This window comes from Sesamum indicum, linkage group LG10 (assembly GCF_000512975.1).
Source record: "Sesamum indicum cultivar Zhongzhi No. 13 linkage group LG10, S_indicum_v1.0, whole genome shotgun sequence".
NCBI classification, from domain to species: domain Eukaryota; kingdom Viridiplantae; phylum Streptophyta; class Magnoliopsida; order Lamiales; family Pedaliaceae; genus Sesamum; species Sesamum indicum.
The window spans coordinates 2,408,135-2,427,104 of record NC_026154.1 but is presented as its reverse complement, the minus strand read 5'-3'; the positions used below and the strand labels follow the sequence as shown (position 1 = coordinate 2,427,104).

Genomic DNA, 18,970 nt, shown 5'->3' with positions numbered 1-18,970 from the left:
GTGGCACTTATATGAATTAGGAAAGTTCAAAAGGCATGTGGGGTTGGCCAAAGAAGGGTCCTTCAATTTACACGTGGATGATCCTGTGGTGGAGAAATAACACCACGGGCATAGAAACTTCCATGTAGACCAAAATCTAGTATGCATTGAATCTGGGCTGGTCAATGTGGTGGCTTTGGAACTCTTTTGCTACTACTTTTGCATGTTGGTGGATATAATTCTGGTCATGCAATACGCTTTGCCATCAAGCAAATATGAACAGAAAAAGAAAGGTGTTTGTTTCGAGAAACTTCAGACACACACGTGCAGAAATTGGGTTTGAGAAAATGGTCTGAATTGGTCAGATGTCAGCTTGCTGCTGACCTCCCGTATGACATAATCAAAATGGTGTTCTTACATTAGCGAATCTTTGTTATAATTAATTTATTTTTTAGGTATATATTCGTGAAGCCTAGCTATCTTTGCAATACGTCCTATCTAAGTGAATCGGTGTCGGTTTCGAGATTTGTTCAAATATTCTCATGAAAAAGCACTTGATTACATTATGTGGAGAGGTTGATTTCTTCTCAAATATTAATGTTGGATTCTCCACAAAATTAAAAGGTTATTCGTTACAGTTACATGCACTATACATAATTTAATCTAAATTTCTGTCCACATTATAAATAATCATATCCATCAACTTAATCACATTATGGGTAATCATTAATTTATTTTATTATTGCGTGCTTTTTCTACTTGAATTGTACGTCGATAATATTGTAAAATTGATTCCCTTCACATAAAATTAAAATTGAATTTAACCAAATGAATTAATTTGACCATATATAATCAGTCGCATTACATTGAGTTAGAATTTCCTTAAAAACATCACTTGAGATGCGAATTGGTTTTTTTTATTTCAAATTTTGTTCTATTTTCTATTTAATTAATATATACTTGTCATATGTATAAGAATTATGTTATTTAATTTATTTAAAGAAAAAAAAGTAAACACGTCGTATGTATATATTAAATTAAAATAAAAAGTGTAACAAAATTTAAAATAGACATTCAAATCTGCTTGAGATGTGAGCAGTGTCATAAAATTAAAGTCTTTGCGCTTGGTTCTATATATTTTCACAATCCCATTTCAAATTTACCCTATTTCAGTGTTTTGAAAATTTGTTTATTTAGCTCAATTTTAATGAAAATGTGAAATTTGGGTTCACTTTCCGGTATTTGCTTTTAGGCCTCATCATTTCTTTATTCTAGCTATGAGGAGGACATAATGTACAAAATATATTGTTCACGTCATCCTGGCTTTTTTAAAAATAAAAGTGATATTATACTATAAATTCAAAATACAATATTGTTGGATAAATCCACAGTAGCGAGCCCCAAATACAAAAGTCTTAATCAACTATTACAGATAATAGTAAGTTTGTGAACACTCTTATATTACAATCCAATATTATAGAAATAACATAATATATATATATATATCATAATATTTACAAGTCTACAGAAGCAGTGATTGATATAAAAAGATCAAGAGAAACAATTGGCTCAAAGGGTCATTCGGCAGAGGGAAGTCCATAGCCACTGAGGCCGGCAACCACTGTACCAATTGCAAGTGTCCAAAATTTGCCACAAAGGGTTAGTCACACAAACGCACTTAGGTTTCCACTAAGGAACTAAATTCATAGAGAACTTTTTATAGGGAGCAAGAGAAGAGAAGGAGGAAGGTAATTTCTATACGTATTGTTCTAGTCACCAGAAACAGCAGAGGAGATTTATACAGAGTGAGACCATTAATGATGGTGAGCGGAAAAAACAGCGGAGGATGAAAGCAAGAAGAGAGAGAAGGCGGTGGTGTAACTGTACGAGAGGGAGAAATAAATACCGAGAAATGGGTCGTGTCAAGTGGGTCAATCCAAGAATGAGCAAGGCAATAGATTGGGCAGCCATCTAAGTGAGTAGTTTTTGGGTACTGTAGGCTGGTTCTACCAATGGATTATGGGCTACAATTTTATTAACAAATAAATATCTACAAAATACCTATATGACAATTAAATCCAAATAAATTCTCACTCATAAATCTAAATTTGCAAACATATAACCCAAATATATTTTCACTTTTCACACAAAAATCAATTAAAACATTTTCACCCCATTAATAATGTTGAAAACTAGAAATAAAAATGAGAACAAAATACAGTTGCCGTTGCTGGTCACAGAATTATAGGGGCGCAACTGTTGGTTTTTTCATCACCTGTTTGTCCTCAATTCTTGTCCATCTAAGCCTAGGTTGGTGATAGCATTATCGAATGCAGACAATTTGACTGACAAAACAGGGGGTTTTTTGCAACTACTTGTGAGATAGAACACATAATTCGCGAGAGCGTAGCCAAAACGCCCTTGGTCTACCTTCTGACACTGAAAAGAAAGGGACCCCAAGTGGGAGTGTCCTGTCCGAAGACTAATTAATTATACTTTGACTATTTCATGGAATTCAACGTTCAACGGGAACAAGATTGAAATGCACGTAACCAAGAATATTATAATGCCATATAACTTATCACATAACCAAACTACTTCACACTGTTTTGATTTTTTTTTTTTGTCTTATTTTATTTTGTGAAATAAGAGAGAAAAATACAAATAAATAAATATTTATTGGAAATATTATTTACGTTTGAATTTGTTTTTATTTAGAGATGATTTAAAATAGGTGTTGTATATTTAATGTGTGTTTTGGGAGATAAAAATTATTGTTCGTTGTTAAATCATTATCAATTCATGTCTCTTTTATATATATTTATATATATGTGTGTTATATATTTAATGTTGTATTTTTTAAGACAAAAATTACTGTTTATTGTTAAATTATATCTTTTTTTTATATTATATTTATATATGTGTGTGTGTTTTATATATATTATACATGGGAAATCCAAAATAAAAAAATTCATACAAATAAGGTGTAAAAAAAACACAAGTAAATATTGAGTGTATTTAGAACAATCCTGGAGATTGATCCCCGAAAATAAAACCAAATTTGATTGTTTGTATTTTTCTTCCTATTTTTTTATTTCACATGAACTAATTTTTGTGTATATTTCTAGTTTTCAAGCTTAATTCATTATTAGAAAGTACTATATCCTACCGGCACTAAAAGATAATTTACTATTGGCTATGAACTAAAATTATGTAGTCATCATTAATAATAATTAAATAAAATCGATGCAAAAAACTTAAATTATCTATCATGAAAATTATTTTTGCCATGATTATGGGCCATAACGGATGTATTAGTCATGGCTAAATCATTTTAGCCTCACTCATAAACATCATGGCCAACCAATGATGGAGTGATCGTAATCAATAACTGTTTATTACGACTATTTATTACGTCTATAGCGAATTGAATTTTTTTTTTAAATCTTTTTGCATATTTTGTTCCATTTGATTATATATATATACACACGTGACCTGTATAATTATTTTAATAAAATAAATAATATAATTTTTATACACATAATATATATATGTGTTAATTAGAATAGTTAATTCAATATTATAATTTCGATTAAAAGATCCAATCTGGTATAAGCAATCACTCTCAAAAATGGTATTTATTATCCTTTGCAAAGCAAATGTTATGCGGACATTGAGTGGGCTGCATATTGTAAGCAGAGAAAGTTGGGCTGTATCAGACCACTCTTGATGGCTAATTTATCTTTCTAATGGTGACCTAATTCCACTTTCCAAAAATTAAAAAAAAATTAAAGATATATAAATATTCTCAAATAATTCTAGTTTCTGTTGAATTCTCAAAATTTCTGTAGCTCATCCCGCATAATTATAAATTAATGTTGTACTTCACATATAGACATTAATTGTAAAAAAATATTTTTTTTTTATATATTTAAGGAAGAATTATATATATATATATACACATGACATTAGCATATATATAATGTAAAACTACACCAAATGTGATATCAATTTTGTAATATATGTTTTTATTTAAATCAGATGTGGTCTAATCAAATCAGTAACAAAAGTTTTTTTCTTTTAATTATAGACAAGTATATTGTACTTGTTAATTATTATATAACTAGTTTAGGTACCATCAAATCCCATTTAAATTAAAAAAATTGCAATTGTAAATTAGACATTACAGTAATAATTTCAACATACTATTTGGTATGTCCAAATAGAACAGAATTCGGAGTATTTCACGTTTTCAATTTTATTACAAAAAGCCACAAAAATAACATTCGCAAAATTAGTGACACAAATTAGATAAAGCAGTACAAGTTTTGAGCAAACACATGCATTACACATATCTGAAACGGACCAAAGTTTAATCGAAGCTGAAACTAATTAAAATCATCTTCCATTGGCATACATGCAAGCAAAATCTTCAGCCTGCAGGAGGCGGACGCGGCCGGCCACCCCACGGTGGACGGAAGGGTTTCGGAGGACACGGCCTCGGCCATGGCCGTGGCCGCGGAGGGAAAGGAAAAGGAGGGAAAGGCTGATCATACCCACACAATCCATAGATACAAAGCCGTGGAAATCGGCATCTGTTCTCACACCTCCCACAATGAAAAGGGTTTCTGTTTGTATTTATACATATTCCCCGGCAGCATTGCCAGCTGAAGCGGCACCTGATCCCACACAAACCGCAGTTGTTGACATCGGAGTTCACGTCTACACAGCGGTTCCGGCAGCAGCGCCGCCGGATTCTTGGGGAATCATCATCCTGGTCGCAAACCCACGGCCGTAGACGGCAGCCGATGAAACGGTGGTTCTTGATTCTTCCAGTCAGCCATGGGGAGTAGGTGGTGGTGGAATTTGTGGGCTTTCCTTGTGCTGTCACAAATAAACAGTAGAGCAGGATGAGCAAAATGGTGTTCTTGGGATGCATTGGTAATTTGTTTATTTATTTTCACTTTACAAATGTGGAATTTATTGTCGAACAATTTATAGGAGAAGTAAAAGGGTTTTGTTGTCGTGGAATCCGGAGAAATTCATGTTTTTCTTACAAGGGTAATTGCCATAGACGTGATGGCAGAGTATTGTACATTGCATGTATTAGAGAGTGAGTTGCAGCGGGGTTTTACTTTTTTCACAATTTGCCCTCACCTATTCCTCCTCATTTCATTACATATACACACAAAAGCATATTCAAGTATCGAAAAATTCTTATTAACATCAAGTTTGACAGGATTAAACTAATTATAAAACAAGTATAATATACTTGTCATGTGATTGATCACTTTCTCTGAATTGTATGTACACCAAATCACACGACAAATATATTACATTTATCGTATAATTAGTTCAAATTCGACTAAACTAAATCCGAGTTAGAATTTTCCCAAGCATTCTACTCTATTTTTAGCCATTCTTGCATTATTCTCTGAGGTTCCTAAACATATATTTGTTTTTCTAGTTGTGTCATTTTTGTTTTGATGAGATATAATTATCGGGAACCTTAATAATTTAGTATTTATATTATCTCAAAGTTAAAAAATATAACTCCTGCAGTCTCGATCTTTTGTCCGTACACAAAATGTTATTGTTTTATTTTTACCAAGAATATTAAATTAGAACAAGCCAAAATATTGACCCTTATTTCTCTTGGTTCACGCGCAGTCAATTTTATACAATTATATAATAGTACCGAGACTTACAGAAAATCTGATACATTTTTTTTTATAATTATCAAGATACAATTTAATAATATATCACAACAAATTAAAATCATACAAAATAAGAGAAATATTAATTGCATAGTATAATACTCGCTCCATTTTGTTGAAGTGACCCGTTTCCAATTTAATTAAATCCAACAACAGCCCACGAGTTATCGGGCCGAACCTTCTATAAGGCTAGTATTTAACTATGAGGGGATTAATACAGTTAGTTTTTAACACGGGCACTCGTAATAAATACGTTAGTTGACTAGTACCACTCGAAGAAATAAATACGAGAACAAAAAGATAGAAGAGAAAACTCAAATGTTTTTTAAATGAAGCAAACCGAGGCCTATTTATAATGATGAGAGGCCTCAATTTCTTGAGATACTTCAAGTGCAAAGTTTTCACCTGTTGCCAGATCAACTCAAATAGGATTGGTCAAACTAAGATTTTCTCGACTAAAGATACAAAAGGCTGAATCAAACGGATACCTTAACGTATCATTTGATTAAATTGAGACCCCAACAACACATTTCTTTAACGTCTGTTGTTCACCAATGTGAGAGCTATTAATTGGCCTACGCAAGCAATAAGATATCCAATCCCCTCCAGCCTTACTGGTGATCTTGATCGCATAACTCAAGCAGCCAAAATGCGATTACGCTTTAATACCCCACTCTGTACTTCCAACTCGAAATAGCTTCACTAATTTGAGTGTAATAGGTTATAACTGGAGTCCACCCAATATTCCGTGACTATAATATGTGGAGCATGAGTAAGATATTCGATCCAAACATAGTAACCATATATTGTATTTTCTACTACATTTCATTATATAATATATTTTTATAAACGTTACATGAATTATTTTATACGTGTTAAATAAAATGTAATACAACATGAGATATAATATTAACTTATAACAAAAGAATTAAACTGAAATTGGGCTCAACTAATTCAAAGTTAATTGCATGGTCAAATAATTTATAATTCGAGTAGTTAATTAATACAAATACAACATGATGGGTGTCGAATTCACCAAAAATAATTCCTACGAACACTTTTTAAAAAGTGTGAGTAGGATCGAATACACAGGGATTGGTTTTAAATTAATTCCATAAAAAAAAGTAAAAATAAAAATAATTGGGGGGAGGGGGTTTATGATTGTGAAGAAGAATAAAAATTAAAATTAAATTAAACTAAAAATCTAATAAAATTAAAAGAGATAAATATAAGAGAAGAGTTTTCCAGTTAAAGATAGGATCGTACTTAATTCCACGGTTGATTATAGATGCAAAGATAATAATTATTCATGATAGATAAATTGATTATGGCCATTGGTACGACCTAACGACCTCACATTTCCTTACTATGTGGATAGTCAAGGAACGTCCGTTGACTGAATCTCTAACCGGTAAACAAGCTTGGGAACGTTTTCAAAATTTAATTTACCGACAGCATTAAGAACTAAAAAGGCCCAATTCTAACCAATAAATTACTACGAGGATTTATTTAAGTTAGATTGTGCATTCCCCACAACATAATCGAAAACTTCTACATAATCAATTATGTTTGGTTACCACTAGTTATTGAACTAAACAAATAATTACGGATTTGCAAGTTCATTGGCTAGGCAAATATTCTTGACAATAAATCAGATTATTTGTAATAAAAGCACAAAGAATAACACAAATACCAATATGAGTAAAAGTAGAAAGCATAAATTAGATCTCACAACTCGTTGGATTTAAGTATTCACCAAGTCTTAAACTGGAATGAGAGAATTAGCTAGACATGCTCATGGAAGAACGCATGAAAAGCAAAATAAGAAATTATCATAAAAACGTAGAGATCTCAAGAGTTCAAAAGTTGAATCTTAAAGTAAATTACATCCTTATACATAATAATTAGATACCTAATTCTACTATGATTAAAAGTATATTCTAATTGAACTAAAAGACTCATGGAAATAAAATTATAATCATAGTTAAACTCCTCATTCATCAAAAGGTAGTCCAAGCAGCTCCAAATTCTTGTCAAAAATTGAGTTTGAGTATTAACCAAATTTCCATCTTGGTGCTTTTCTTCATTTTCCATTTCATTTGTCCTAATGCTGCAAAATAATATTTAATTAGGAGTATTTTGATCACAAAATAAGTCAAAATATTAAATAAAATAAGCACAAAATGCGATTCTATCATAACAGTATTTATAATATAATTGATTGAATTTAGTCAGACTCGAGACATTGATGCTCTTCTTGATTAAATTGTCTTGATTCCTTATTAAAGCTAATTAATGTAGGTGAAAAAACGAACCCATGATTGGAATTGTGATTCTTTTCTCCTTTTTTCCCTTTTTGTGAAAATGATCAATATTTGATGCAAACAATCACGTGACTCTACCCCTAATACATGCGGAAAATCACGTGCCCAAATGGGTAACAGGGTGACAGGACACACTTGGAGGTCAGAGAAACAGTTGCAAGATTCATGCACACACACATAAAACATCCATGCAAATATGCTAATCATTTATAACTACTACAGAAATAAATAACGTATAAATGTATACATACATATGTATATATAGATATGTGTGTGTTCCTGTGCAAACTGCAAAGCTAATGTTATAAAACTGACAGAATAGTACGATCTAGTGAGAAAAATAAGGATAGTTCACATCTGGAGTCTGGAGATGTTTCCTTTCCCAGCCTTCTCCCTCCTCATATTTGTACCTGTTCTGCTCCACACCTCTCCCATGTGCACTTTCTCATCCATTTCTTCCACAAATTATTATTTTATTAAAAAAATAAAAAATAATAAACCTAGTTAAAATCAATAGTAAATTAATTAAACAACGGAGTTTAATTGTCACACGTCGTTCAATTTATCATCGCACCTCTATCAATATTATTATAAATTAATTTTAATATCTACTGAATGAAACATTATAAGGTAGTCGTGATTAGCTTATGATGCACATTAGATAAAATGATGAGTTTTATATTTTTGCTAAATCCGAAATCATGACAAATTAGTATTTTGCTTACAAATATAGTAAATTTTTACTTACAACGCTTTCTCTATTTTTTTTTTAAAAGGTTGGAATTGGAATCTTAAGAGGTGAACTAGAGAGCGTAAAACAAGAAACAAATAGCACAATGAGGGGGGGAGAAATAATTTCATTTCCTGTCTTCTTTAAAATAGAATAAATTTTTATCTTTCTGTCTAAGAGATAAATTGATTTATTTTAAAATATATAGAAAGAAAATTTACTATTTTTTTATAAAAAGATATTTTTGCATATACTATATATCATCAGAGTACGTTCCATGTATTTTTCTCAATAATATAGAAATATATATATATATATATGTGGAGAGAGAGAGAGAGAGAGAGAGAGAGAGTGAGAGAGAGAGAGAATACATAGATAAATACATCATTTATGGAAAGTCAATCAACTTGTAGACCAAGATATGGGGTCTTTGAAATTTTTCTTGAGTAGTAAAAGATTCCTTCAAACAAATAAAAAAAAAAAGAGAGAAGTAAGATGATCTTGTCAAACAATGTGGTCTTTATTAATATAATATCTTGGAAGCATCAATCTTCCTTGAGAATTCAATGCTTATTTTAATTAATTCGTTCACTTCTCATTTTTTAAACTTTAATTGATCTTAAACACCCGTATTTGTGGATCAAATAATCATTTATTTGAAAATGTTATATATTAATTTTGGCAACTTTGACTATGTTGGAACACTTTTATGAATAAAATGGGACCAAATTTCCCGCCTGAAACTCTATTCTTTCTTTTTAAAGAAAATTACGCATTGTATATAAGGTTTGGTATTATCACACGTAAATTATTTATGATTTAAAAAATTACATTGAGTACCTCTAATACTATTTTCGTATAATAAATAAATTTTTTGTTAGTCAAAATTCAACAAATTTAATAATATTAGCAACAAAATTTAATAAAATACAAATCTACCCCAATTGATTTATTACTCATTCATTGTAGGTCGAACACATATTCTTCTAACCAAAATGCCTTTATACATCTTCATATGCAAATGCATGTCGGGAGGTAATCTTGATCATTGTAGAGTAGTTGATCAAAAAATTATTTGTTTGGTTTGCAATAAGTCAATACTAAGTAAATTGGAGGTAAGTATGAATTTTTATTCAATTTTTTTTACTAATAATCAATAGATTTGGTGAATTTTGACTAATGAATGGATCTATTTATTGACGAAAATAATGTTAGGGATACTAAATATAATTCCGTAAACATATGGAGTTATGTGTAATCACACCAGCTTTAGGTAAGGACAATATAATTATTCATTCTTTTATTTTTTTTGAGGTGTAATATTCGATTCATTATATTTTCTAAATTTAAATTTAAATATTATTTTAAAAATATATTAATAATTCAAATCAAAATATACGTTCTATCCAAACATAAAAAGAAAAAAAATAGTATTATAAAAATAAAAACTTGAAATCATAAAGCTTGGACCTTACCGATGAAGTAAGGTGTAATTGGGCTATTCTTTGTTTCTTTAATGAGTGAATAGGGTGTGGAGAATGGAAGGGGTCTGTCGGTCCTTTTGATTTCAGCTGTGTGTGATGTGATGTGCACTTTTTAGGATTCTTTCTACACATAATAATTTGACTTTCTCTGTTGGATTTGAAATGACGTCCACTTTTTTCTGGCCCCAATTGGAACGTGTGCACAGTTTCTTGGCAAATTCGTCATCCCACTTTTTCCATTTCATCATATCTTAATCAGATCCTGCGGTGGAAAAGGAGAAGAACACTATTAATCAAAAATAGTATTTGAGATCATTTTTCAATGTCTTATATAATTAAAGATAGACTTATGCATCTTTAAACCCTCCAATAATTAAGATTAATAGTGTTTTATATCATTGAAAAAACTTGTAAAAATCACTAAAACAAATATAATATTTAATCATGGTTAGTTCCCATAGTTAATAATAAATAATTGTAACAAATAATTATTCACCGCGGTCACGCGGTGATTGCGAGGGTGGCTAAAAAGTCATGTCTCTTAGTTGTGGTAAATAATTTTTTCATGATAAAAATATTAGTTTTGTACATTAGTTTATTTAAGTGTAGTTAATGATAAGTTTTACCGTGGATTTTAGTCATAGCCATTAATATTGTAGTAAATAGTAATTTTTTAGGATAATTACATTTGCACCCCTAACTTATAGTCTATTTATACAAACCGCTATTGTATTTTACATAATTATAGAAATTACCCTTGACAGTAAAAAAAATAAAGGTAATTTGGGTAATAATGCTAACATTTTTAGGGGGTGTTCGTGTAATTTTTCAAAAAATAAGGAATAGTTTGCATAAGTGATAATATGATATTTTGGTGGGTATGTGTAATTATCTAAAATATATGAGTAATTTACGTAAACAAACTATAAATCAAGGGATGTTAATGCAATTATCCCCTTATTTTTTAGTGAATGATACAATAAATGCCACAATCACATTCCTGTAAATGTGAAGTATTAGTACATTTATACTAGTTTTACACTTGCTCATACAAATGCACGCTAAATCTATTGAAAATCAAGTTTTTTTGATGAATTTTTTAGATTCCGAACGGGCTGAAAATGTGTAAATCTTGTGGAAGATTTGGGAATAATATTCACTAGAAGGGCAAAATATGTATATAGGATAGATGATCCATGGTCGTGAACCCAAATCCGTATTATAGATCTAAAAACATTGTGTCTTTACAGTACATAATAAATTATATTCGACGTGTGTTTAAATTAAAAAAGTTGACTTAAGGTCTAAACCAAATGTAAAATACTCTAAAATATATTTAGATAAGTTGCGAATCAAATAACATGAACACGAGAGAATGATACGGAGAAAGCCCTGATTAGAATTTTTTAATACTTAAATCAATAAAAATCATAAGAGACATAAAGTAAATGTCATAAGAACACTTACAAAAATTTTACTTGAGCCATGGAGCGATAGTATTTTAGAAGTACTTGGAGCTATACAATTTTATATAACTTATTGATCCAAAGATGATTAAATGATTATCATGAATTCTTACATACCTAATTCGAATCAAGTCGAGACTGAATCGAGCCGAATAACATTCAAACTCCTACATTCTTCAATTAAAGTGCTTATCAAATATATTACAGGAGTGTTTGTACGAGCTTCAGAAAAGTACTTTCCTCAGGAAAACACTTTTTAGGTTCAGCCTAAAAAAAAAGTTATTACTATTTAGAAATAACAAATGCAAATATAATAAAAAATACTTTATAACATATAAGGACAAAAAAAATCTTTAATTAATTAAGTTTATTTTAGAGGTAATTTTTCTCCAAACACTATCCAATTTAACTGCTTTTTACTCTTTTTACAAATATTACCTATTTTTGATTTTGATACAACTTTTAATTATCTTTATGAAAGTTATTTTTTAAAAAACAAAAATTTTCACAAACACTCCGTACGTATCATTTCTTAAAATAAGAATGTAATATTTGTCTGCCGTGGTCCCATAAACTAGAAAAAATGAATAATGGGTTACATGTGCAATGAAAAATTTTCCTTCATCGCCAATGATTAAGGTGGAATTAGTCCATCAAAAGATAAATCATTTTGGAAGCAATCACTCATGGCTTTATTGTCTAAACAAAAATTGTCCCCCTACCTAATTTTCTACTCCCTTTATAGGTATATCATATCCTAAATTTATCCAATAATTATTGGATAATTATGTGCTATATAACCATTGTTCACGCATCCACATATTCTGTATATATGTATTTTACAATGAGCGTGTTTATTTAAAATATTGCACGTACTCATATTTTCTATAATTCAAATATTTGTTGTTTCGTATACTATCACGTTTCTAGAAATAGCATTTGTGTTGGTTGTTCAGGTATATGATATATCACAACTGAATAAAAAATTAAATATCACACATCAGACGAAAGTTAAATTTATTATATTATTCTTTTGACAAGATAAAGGTACATTACAACCACCTCTCTTGAGACTGAGCATAATTATAATTACTTTTTTATTGTTTGAAAAATTACAAATATCCCACTGATTTTAACGTCTGTTTAACAAAGAGCCCAATTCTGCCAGCATCCGTTGGGTTTTCTTCCAATTTTTGTACTGTACTAACCAAAATGTCTTTTTAGATTGTAAAATACAAATTTTCTTATTTTTTTACCTTTTCTCAAATATCTTTTTAATTTTTTAAAAGAATTCAGTAAGGTAAAATAGTTATGTGTCCTTGTTGCGAAAGTGAGGTCTCGTTATAATGATGGTACTATAATAACGTTTTTGATTTATTTCTGGCGTTTTTAAGCCATTTTCTTGCACGCTTACATGCTCATCGTGAAGGGAGTTCAATTTTCTCAACGACTTTAAAGTTTTGTAACGAAGTCGAAATAGACGACACAACCCATCTGCATGCTTTTTTTTACTTGTGTTAGCTTTAGCTACATCTTTAGATCTGATTTAAAAATTTTAAAATATTAAAAATATATATATAATTTTCAAAAATAATGCTATCGTAATTTTATAATACAAGACGATAAAACATAAATACTTGTTTAATAAATTTATATGTTCATACATTGGACTTTAAAATATTCAAATTTCCAAAATATATTCTATTTATGTCATTATTTTATAGATAAAAGTACTTACTTTTTCTATATTATATATAAGTGTAAATAAAATAAAATATATCTTTTGTATATGTGTAAATATGTACCATAAATCATACATACAATTAAATTACATAAAAAAATATTAAAATAATTTAGTTTGGATCAAATTCAAATTAAAAATATAAAAAATCGAAATTCACCCTAAAACTCGGTCGTAACTTGGAAACCTACTCCAAATAGGAGCCGGGGTCCGATTTAAAGTCCAAATCTAAATCTAATTCGAAACAATTGTCATCTCTAAAACTAGTATTGATTTCGCGACAAATTACTGACGTATCAAATATTCAATATGAATGCTAGATTTTTGTCTACATTATTCAACCCAATTTTAATTCAATTAATTAGTGTGAACTTACATCTATATCCTACTACTACCCCCCCCCCACCCCAACTCTAGGTTAGGGGTAACAAATTCAAACATATAAATAATATTTTCTACTAATAGTAATAGATTAGATCAATTATCTTTAAACTTTAACTTCTGATACTATTTATGTAAAAATAGGAGTTGCAAATATTTAAAATTAGGGTGGGTGAAGACTATGATCTACAAATTAATTAATACCTATTTCATATATAGGACCACTCTATGATGACATTGTAACCAACACAAGTCACATTCATATGTGCCCATATGTGTTGACATCAGCCATACTGTGGACGGTGGACAACTGTGGACTTCTTTGTCCACTCTATGCTATTACTATCTCCTCTTGTAATAAATAATAAACATGGATGGTCAAATTATTATTTAATAAATTGCTTGAAATTGAAAAAAAAAAACATATAAACTTGTACAATATATATTTGTGTGTGTGGTTACCCATATAACCTAAGATCCATGTAACTAAAATATTTCTATTGATTGTATTAAAAATAATTTAAATTTGTTATAAATATTAGTATTGTATCTCTTATTACATTTTCATGTATACGGGTCATGTTTATTTATTTATTTTTAAGTGCGTATTTTGTACTTATGACATATATATCTGTATTATCATAATATTAGTTCATAATAGAAGAAACGAACTCGTGATAAAAAGAATTATTTTTCTACTAAAACATGAAAAGTTATTTTAGTAACACAATCGTCATTAAAAAATATGAATTGCTCCCTACATTATAAATCACTCCCACTTAAAAATTATTATAAAAAATCAATACTATCCATCTCGATCATATAAAATTAATATGAAAATATAAGTTTTTTGCCATGATTGTTCAATATTCGTCATAGTATAGTTTATGGCTAAAACGCTCACCTTAATTTTTAGTTGTGTTTAATACTTTGGCCCTTATTTATAAAAAAATTATTAATAACTGCACAAAATTATAATCAATTAATATTCTTCATAATTTTTAATTTGTCATTATAATAAAAAAATATATTTATTCTGATGCAAAAGAAATAGCTTTCGATGAATAGTATTATTTCAAGTTCTTGCCAACCAAATATATATATATATATTTCCTCATTGGACGCCGTGACATTCACCAACTGCTGACACACAAACTTGCTTTAGGTTTTACTCTGTTTTTCTTTTCTTTTCTTTTTTTTTAGTTGTTTTAATCTGTTTTCTCACCATAAAAAAGGTCCACAAAGCATTATATTAATATTACATTCACATCCAATCTCTCCGCTGTCTTCTCCAATAGTACAAGCATTTAATCCCAGCCTAAGTTTTTCTCACTTCGGTCCCTCCCTCTTCTCCAAGCTTCTCTCTCTCTCTCTCTCTCTCTCTCTCTGGATTTCTCTGTACTCTCCAAATCTTTTCTCCACTGTAATCCTCTTCAATCTCCATCTGGGCTGTCGTAATTCTTGAAATCTTGGAATGGGACGACCTCGTTTTTTGATTTAAGAAGTAATTATCATGTTCGTGTTTCTTGATCGAAGATCTCAGAGAAAAACCGTGCATTGTTGTCAACTTGCATAATTCTTAATGGATCTGGTGACCCGGAAATTCTACTCCCATGTATCAGAAGCTTTGTCTCCGATGACGAGCCCGCCGAGCTCAGTTTCCTTGCATTCTTCACACACGGGTTTCCCGATTATAGCGGTCGCCCTTATTGGCATACTAGCGACGGCGTTCTTGCTGGTTAGCTACTACATATTTGTGATCAAGTGCTGCTTGAACTGGCACAGAATCGATCTCTTGCGGCGGTTTTCGTTCTCCAGGCGGCGGCCGGCGGAGGACCCTTTGATGGTTCACTCTCCGGTGGCAGAAAGCCGGGGGCTCAACGAGGCTGCCATTAGATCAATACCAGTGTTCAAGTTCAAGAAAGGCAATGCAAACGACGAGGCTGCCGATGTAAAACCGTGCGAATGCGCCGTCTGTTTGAATGAATTCCTAGAAGAAGAGAAGCTCAGAGTTATCCCCAACTGCGGCCATGTGTTTCACATAGATTGCATTGATGTTTGGCTTCAGAACAATGCCAATTGCCCTCTTTGCAGGACAAGCGTTTCAGCCTCCAGGCCTGATGTAAGGTTCTGTCTGGATCAAATTCTTGCTCCAGGCCATTCTCCTCAAGATCCAAATCCCAACAGTGATAACTTCACAGGCAGGGATGAAGACTATGTGGTTATTGAAATAGGATCAGATCAGCGGCAGAGTGTGTATCCACCCTTATCAAGAATCCCGGAAAATTTGAATACAGACGAGCTTTTACCAATCAGTCCTTCACCGAGGAAGTTAGGGTCGAAAATTTCACGAAAGAAAGCGAAAAAATTGAGCCATGTTTCAAGCATGGGAGATGAATGTATTGACAGTAGGCAGAAAGATGAGCAGTTTGTAGTTCAGCCCATAAGGAGGTCTTTTTCCATGGACTCAGCTGCTGATTCTCAGCTTTACTTAGCTGTTCAAGAAATAATGCAAAGGCACAGAGAGATAAACAGTGAAGTGATTAGCCCAAATGAAGATTGCAGCAGCAGCAGCAGCAACAACAACAGAGTTAAAAGATCATTCTTTTCTTTTGGGCAAGGAAAGGGTTCAAGAAGTGCAGTTCAACCAGTTGAGTTAGAACCTTGAGCTCATATATTTTTTCTTTTTTTAATGATGTTTAATTTAGTAGGTAGAGAAGTATAGGTGTTAGATTTGTTTAGAGGAGGGTACAGAATGGTTGTCATATACTAGTAGTGAATTTGCAGTTTGGTGGCATTTAGTTGTATTGGGATTTTGGATCATTCATTACATGACAAATTGGAAGGCTTGATGGACCACTCTATATCTAATTTTGACTTGAAGCTATTATTGCAACCATCATTGCTTTTGCAACTTTCCTTTTCCTTTTCCCCTTTCTTTTTTTGTTTTTTTAAGTTGAATTCTCAATTGAATCAACTTATAACAACTTTAATGTTCTCCTTTAGAGTATTTCTATCTTTTTTCCTGCTAATAATACAGGGAGAGCCATTACCAAGAATCTTAAAAGGGTTGAAATACATGGACTTGCTTATGTAAGGGAGTTTTTATCATTCATCATGTGGGATTTACAACGAGCTTCATATAATATATGGCAACAATTTATCGAGCGAAATATTTGGATTTTCAATAGTATTTTTTATCATTATCTAGTATAGTTTGTATATAACTCCACCTCATATATAATGGGGATTTTCAAATGGGATATTATGATCCACACTTTTCATCATTTATAAAGCCGTATATACATCAAGTTCTACTTAATATACAGTGGGGATTTGTCCAACGAAATATTTGGATTTGTCAGTCATCAAGTGGGACCTATAACAAACTCTATGTAGTGTACAGTGTAAATTTATCAAAATTGATAGATTCTAAAAACCCACAAAATACAACTGGAGGAGTGGTAAGGTCTCATTCTCTTGAGACTCGTAGGTTTGAGATATATAAAGGGGGTTCCCTCTTACCCTATATTCCAATTAGCACAATGACAAACCACCAAACTTGAGGAAAGTGCTAATAATGAAAGAAGTTTTGTCAAGGTTTTCCAGCCTGGAGAATGATTCTTCCCTAAACTACTGATGATGAACCCATTATGATCATCTACCAAACTCCAATAATCCAAGTAATCTATATAATTGCTTTACACCCTTTTCATGTTTGGGTCAATTTCTCCACACCCTCAATGCTCAGCTTATTGCATTGACTTCCTTAAACTCCTTTCTTTTGTGTTTTTCTGACACAAGTTCCTACAAGGGATGCCCCAAACCCAGTTCTATCTTCACCACACGGCCCTATCTAGGAAAGGGCTAAGGCTTCCAAAAGTCTTCATCAATAATTGAGAAAAGACTTTGACCTCCTACCTATTCAACATATGCGTCTGTTTGACTCATTTTTGGTAGTTCTTCCTTTTACTTGATCAAGCAAAAGGCCAAATCTACAACGTTGCCCTTGTGCGCTACATCTGATTTTGGCCTTCATTTGTCTCAATAAAAAGTGGAATAAATTAATTACGTATTAACAACAATAACAAAATGTTAATTTTGTTAAAGCTCGTTTTGATCACTGCAGCTCCATCAATATATTAAAAATTAAATTATAGTTTCAATTGGATGAACCATTATGAGTCACTCATTGTTGATACGTAATATATTTATATAGGAAAAAAGATGATATTTTTTTCCAGCGATAAGAAAAATGTGCAAAAACTCCTTGTAAAAAAGAAAAAATCAGCAAAATATTTTCTTATATTTTTGAAAATGGAGCAAACTACCCTTTTAGCTAATGGTGCATTACACATGCCTCTTTGTATCTGGACATGATTTCTAGACAATAAAAATATTATTTTATATAGGGATAATTACACTTCCCTCCTCCGAGGTTTAGTGTACTTACATATAAACCTCCTATAGTTTGAAAAATTACATCTAACACCTCTGATGTTTGCTTTCGTCTAACAAATAAGTCCCTCTATTAGTCAAAATTTACCGAATTTGTTGATATTAATGAAAAATTAAAAAAAAAATCTATATTAACCTCTGATTGACTTATTACCGACTTATTGCAAGTTAAATAAATTTTTTTACGACCAAATTATCCTCATATGTATTCACCCATTAATGCATGTGAGGAGGTATAATTAATCGTTATAAAGGTAGTTTAGTCCGAAAAAAATTTGTTTGACCTACAATACGTCAGTAATCAGTCAATGGAGGGTAAATATCAATTTTCATCAATTCTTTTGTTAATATTAGCAAATTTAATGAATTTTAACTAATAGAAGGACTTATTTGATAGATGAAAGCAAACTTTAACCGGCTCGAGTTGAGCCAGCTCGATTAAAAAAATTCGAGCTCGAGCTCAGTGTTAGCTGTCCAGCTCGCGAGCTGGTGATTTTTTTTTTTTATATATATATTTTTATTTTTGAATTTTTTATATATTTAATTTTATATTTAATATTTCATCAGTTTTATAATCAAAATTGACTATATATTATAATTATTAATCACTATCATACATTTTATTTTGGATAATAATAAATTATGGTACTTTTATTTATACATTTAATCTTTATACAAAAATAAATTTAA

The 18,970-nt window shown here is 30.9% G+C and overlaps 1 protein-coding gene across 1 annotated transcript; it reads left to right on the top strand.

Moving 5' to 3' along the window:
• LOC105171708 (RING-H2 finger protein ATL16) lies at positions 14,992-16,804 on the top strand. Its single transcript, XM_011092911.2, has one exon. It carries the CDS (start codon positions 15,405-15,407, stop codon positions 16,488-16,490), a length of 1,086 nt encoding a protein of 361 aa, XP_011091213.1. The 5' UTR covers positions 14,992-15,404; the 3' UTR covers positions 16,491-16,804.

Coding starts and splice junctions, on each gene's coding strand:
- LOC105171708 (XM_011092911.2), top strand. CDS start 15,405: ATGGATCTGGTGACCCGGAAATTCTACTCCCATGTATCAGAAGCTTTG.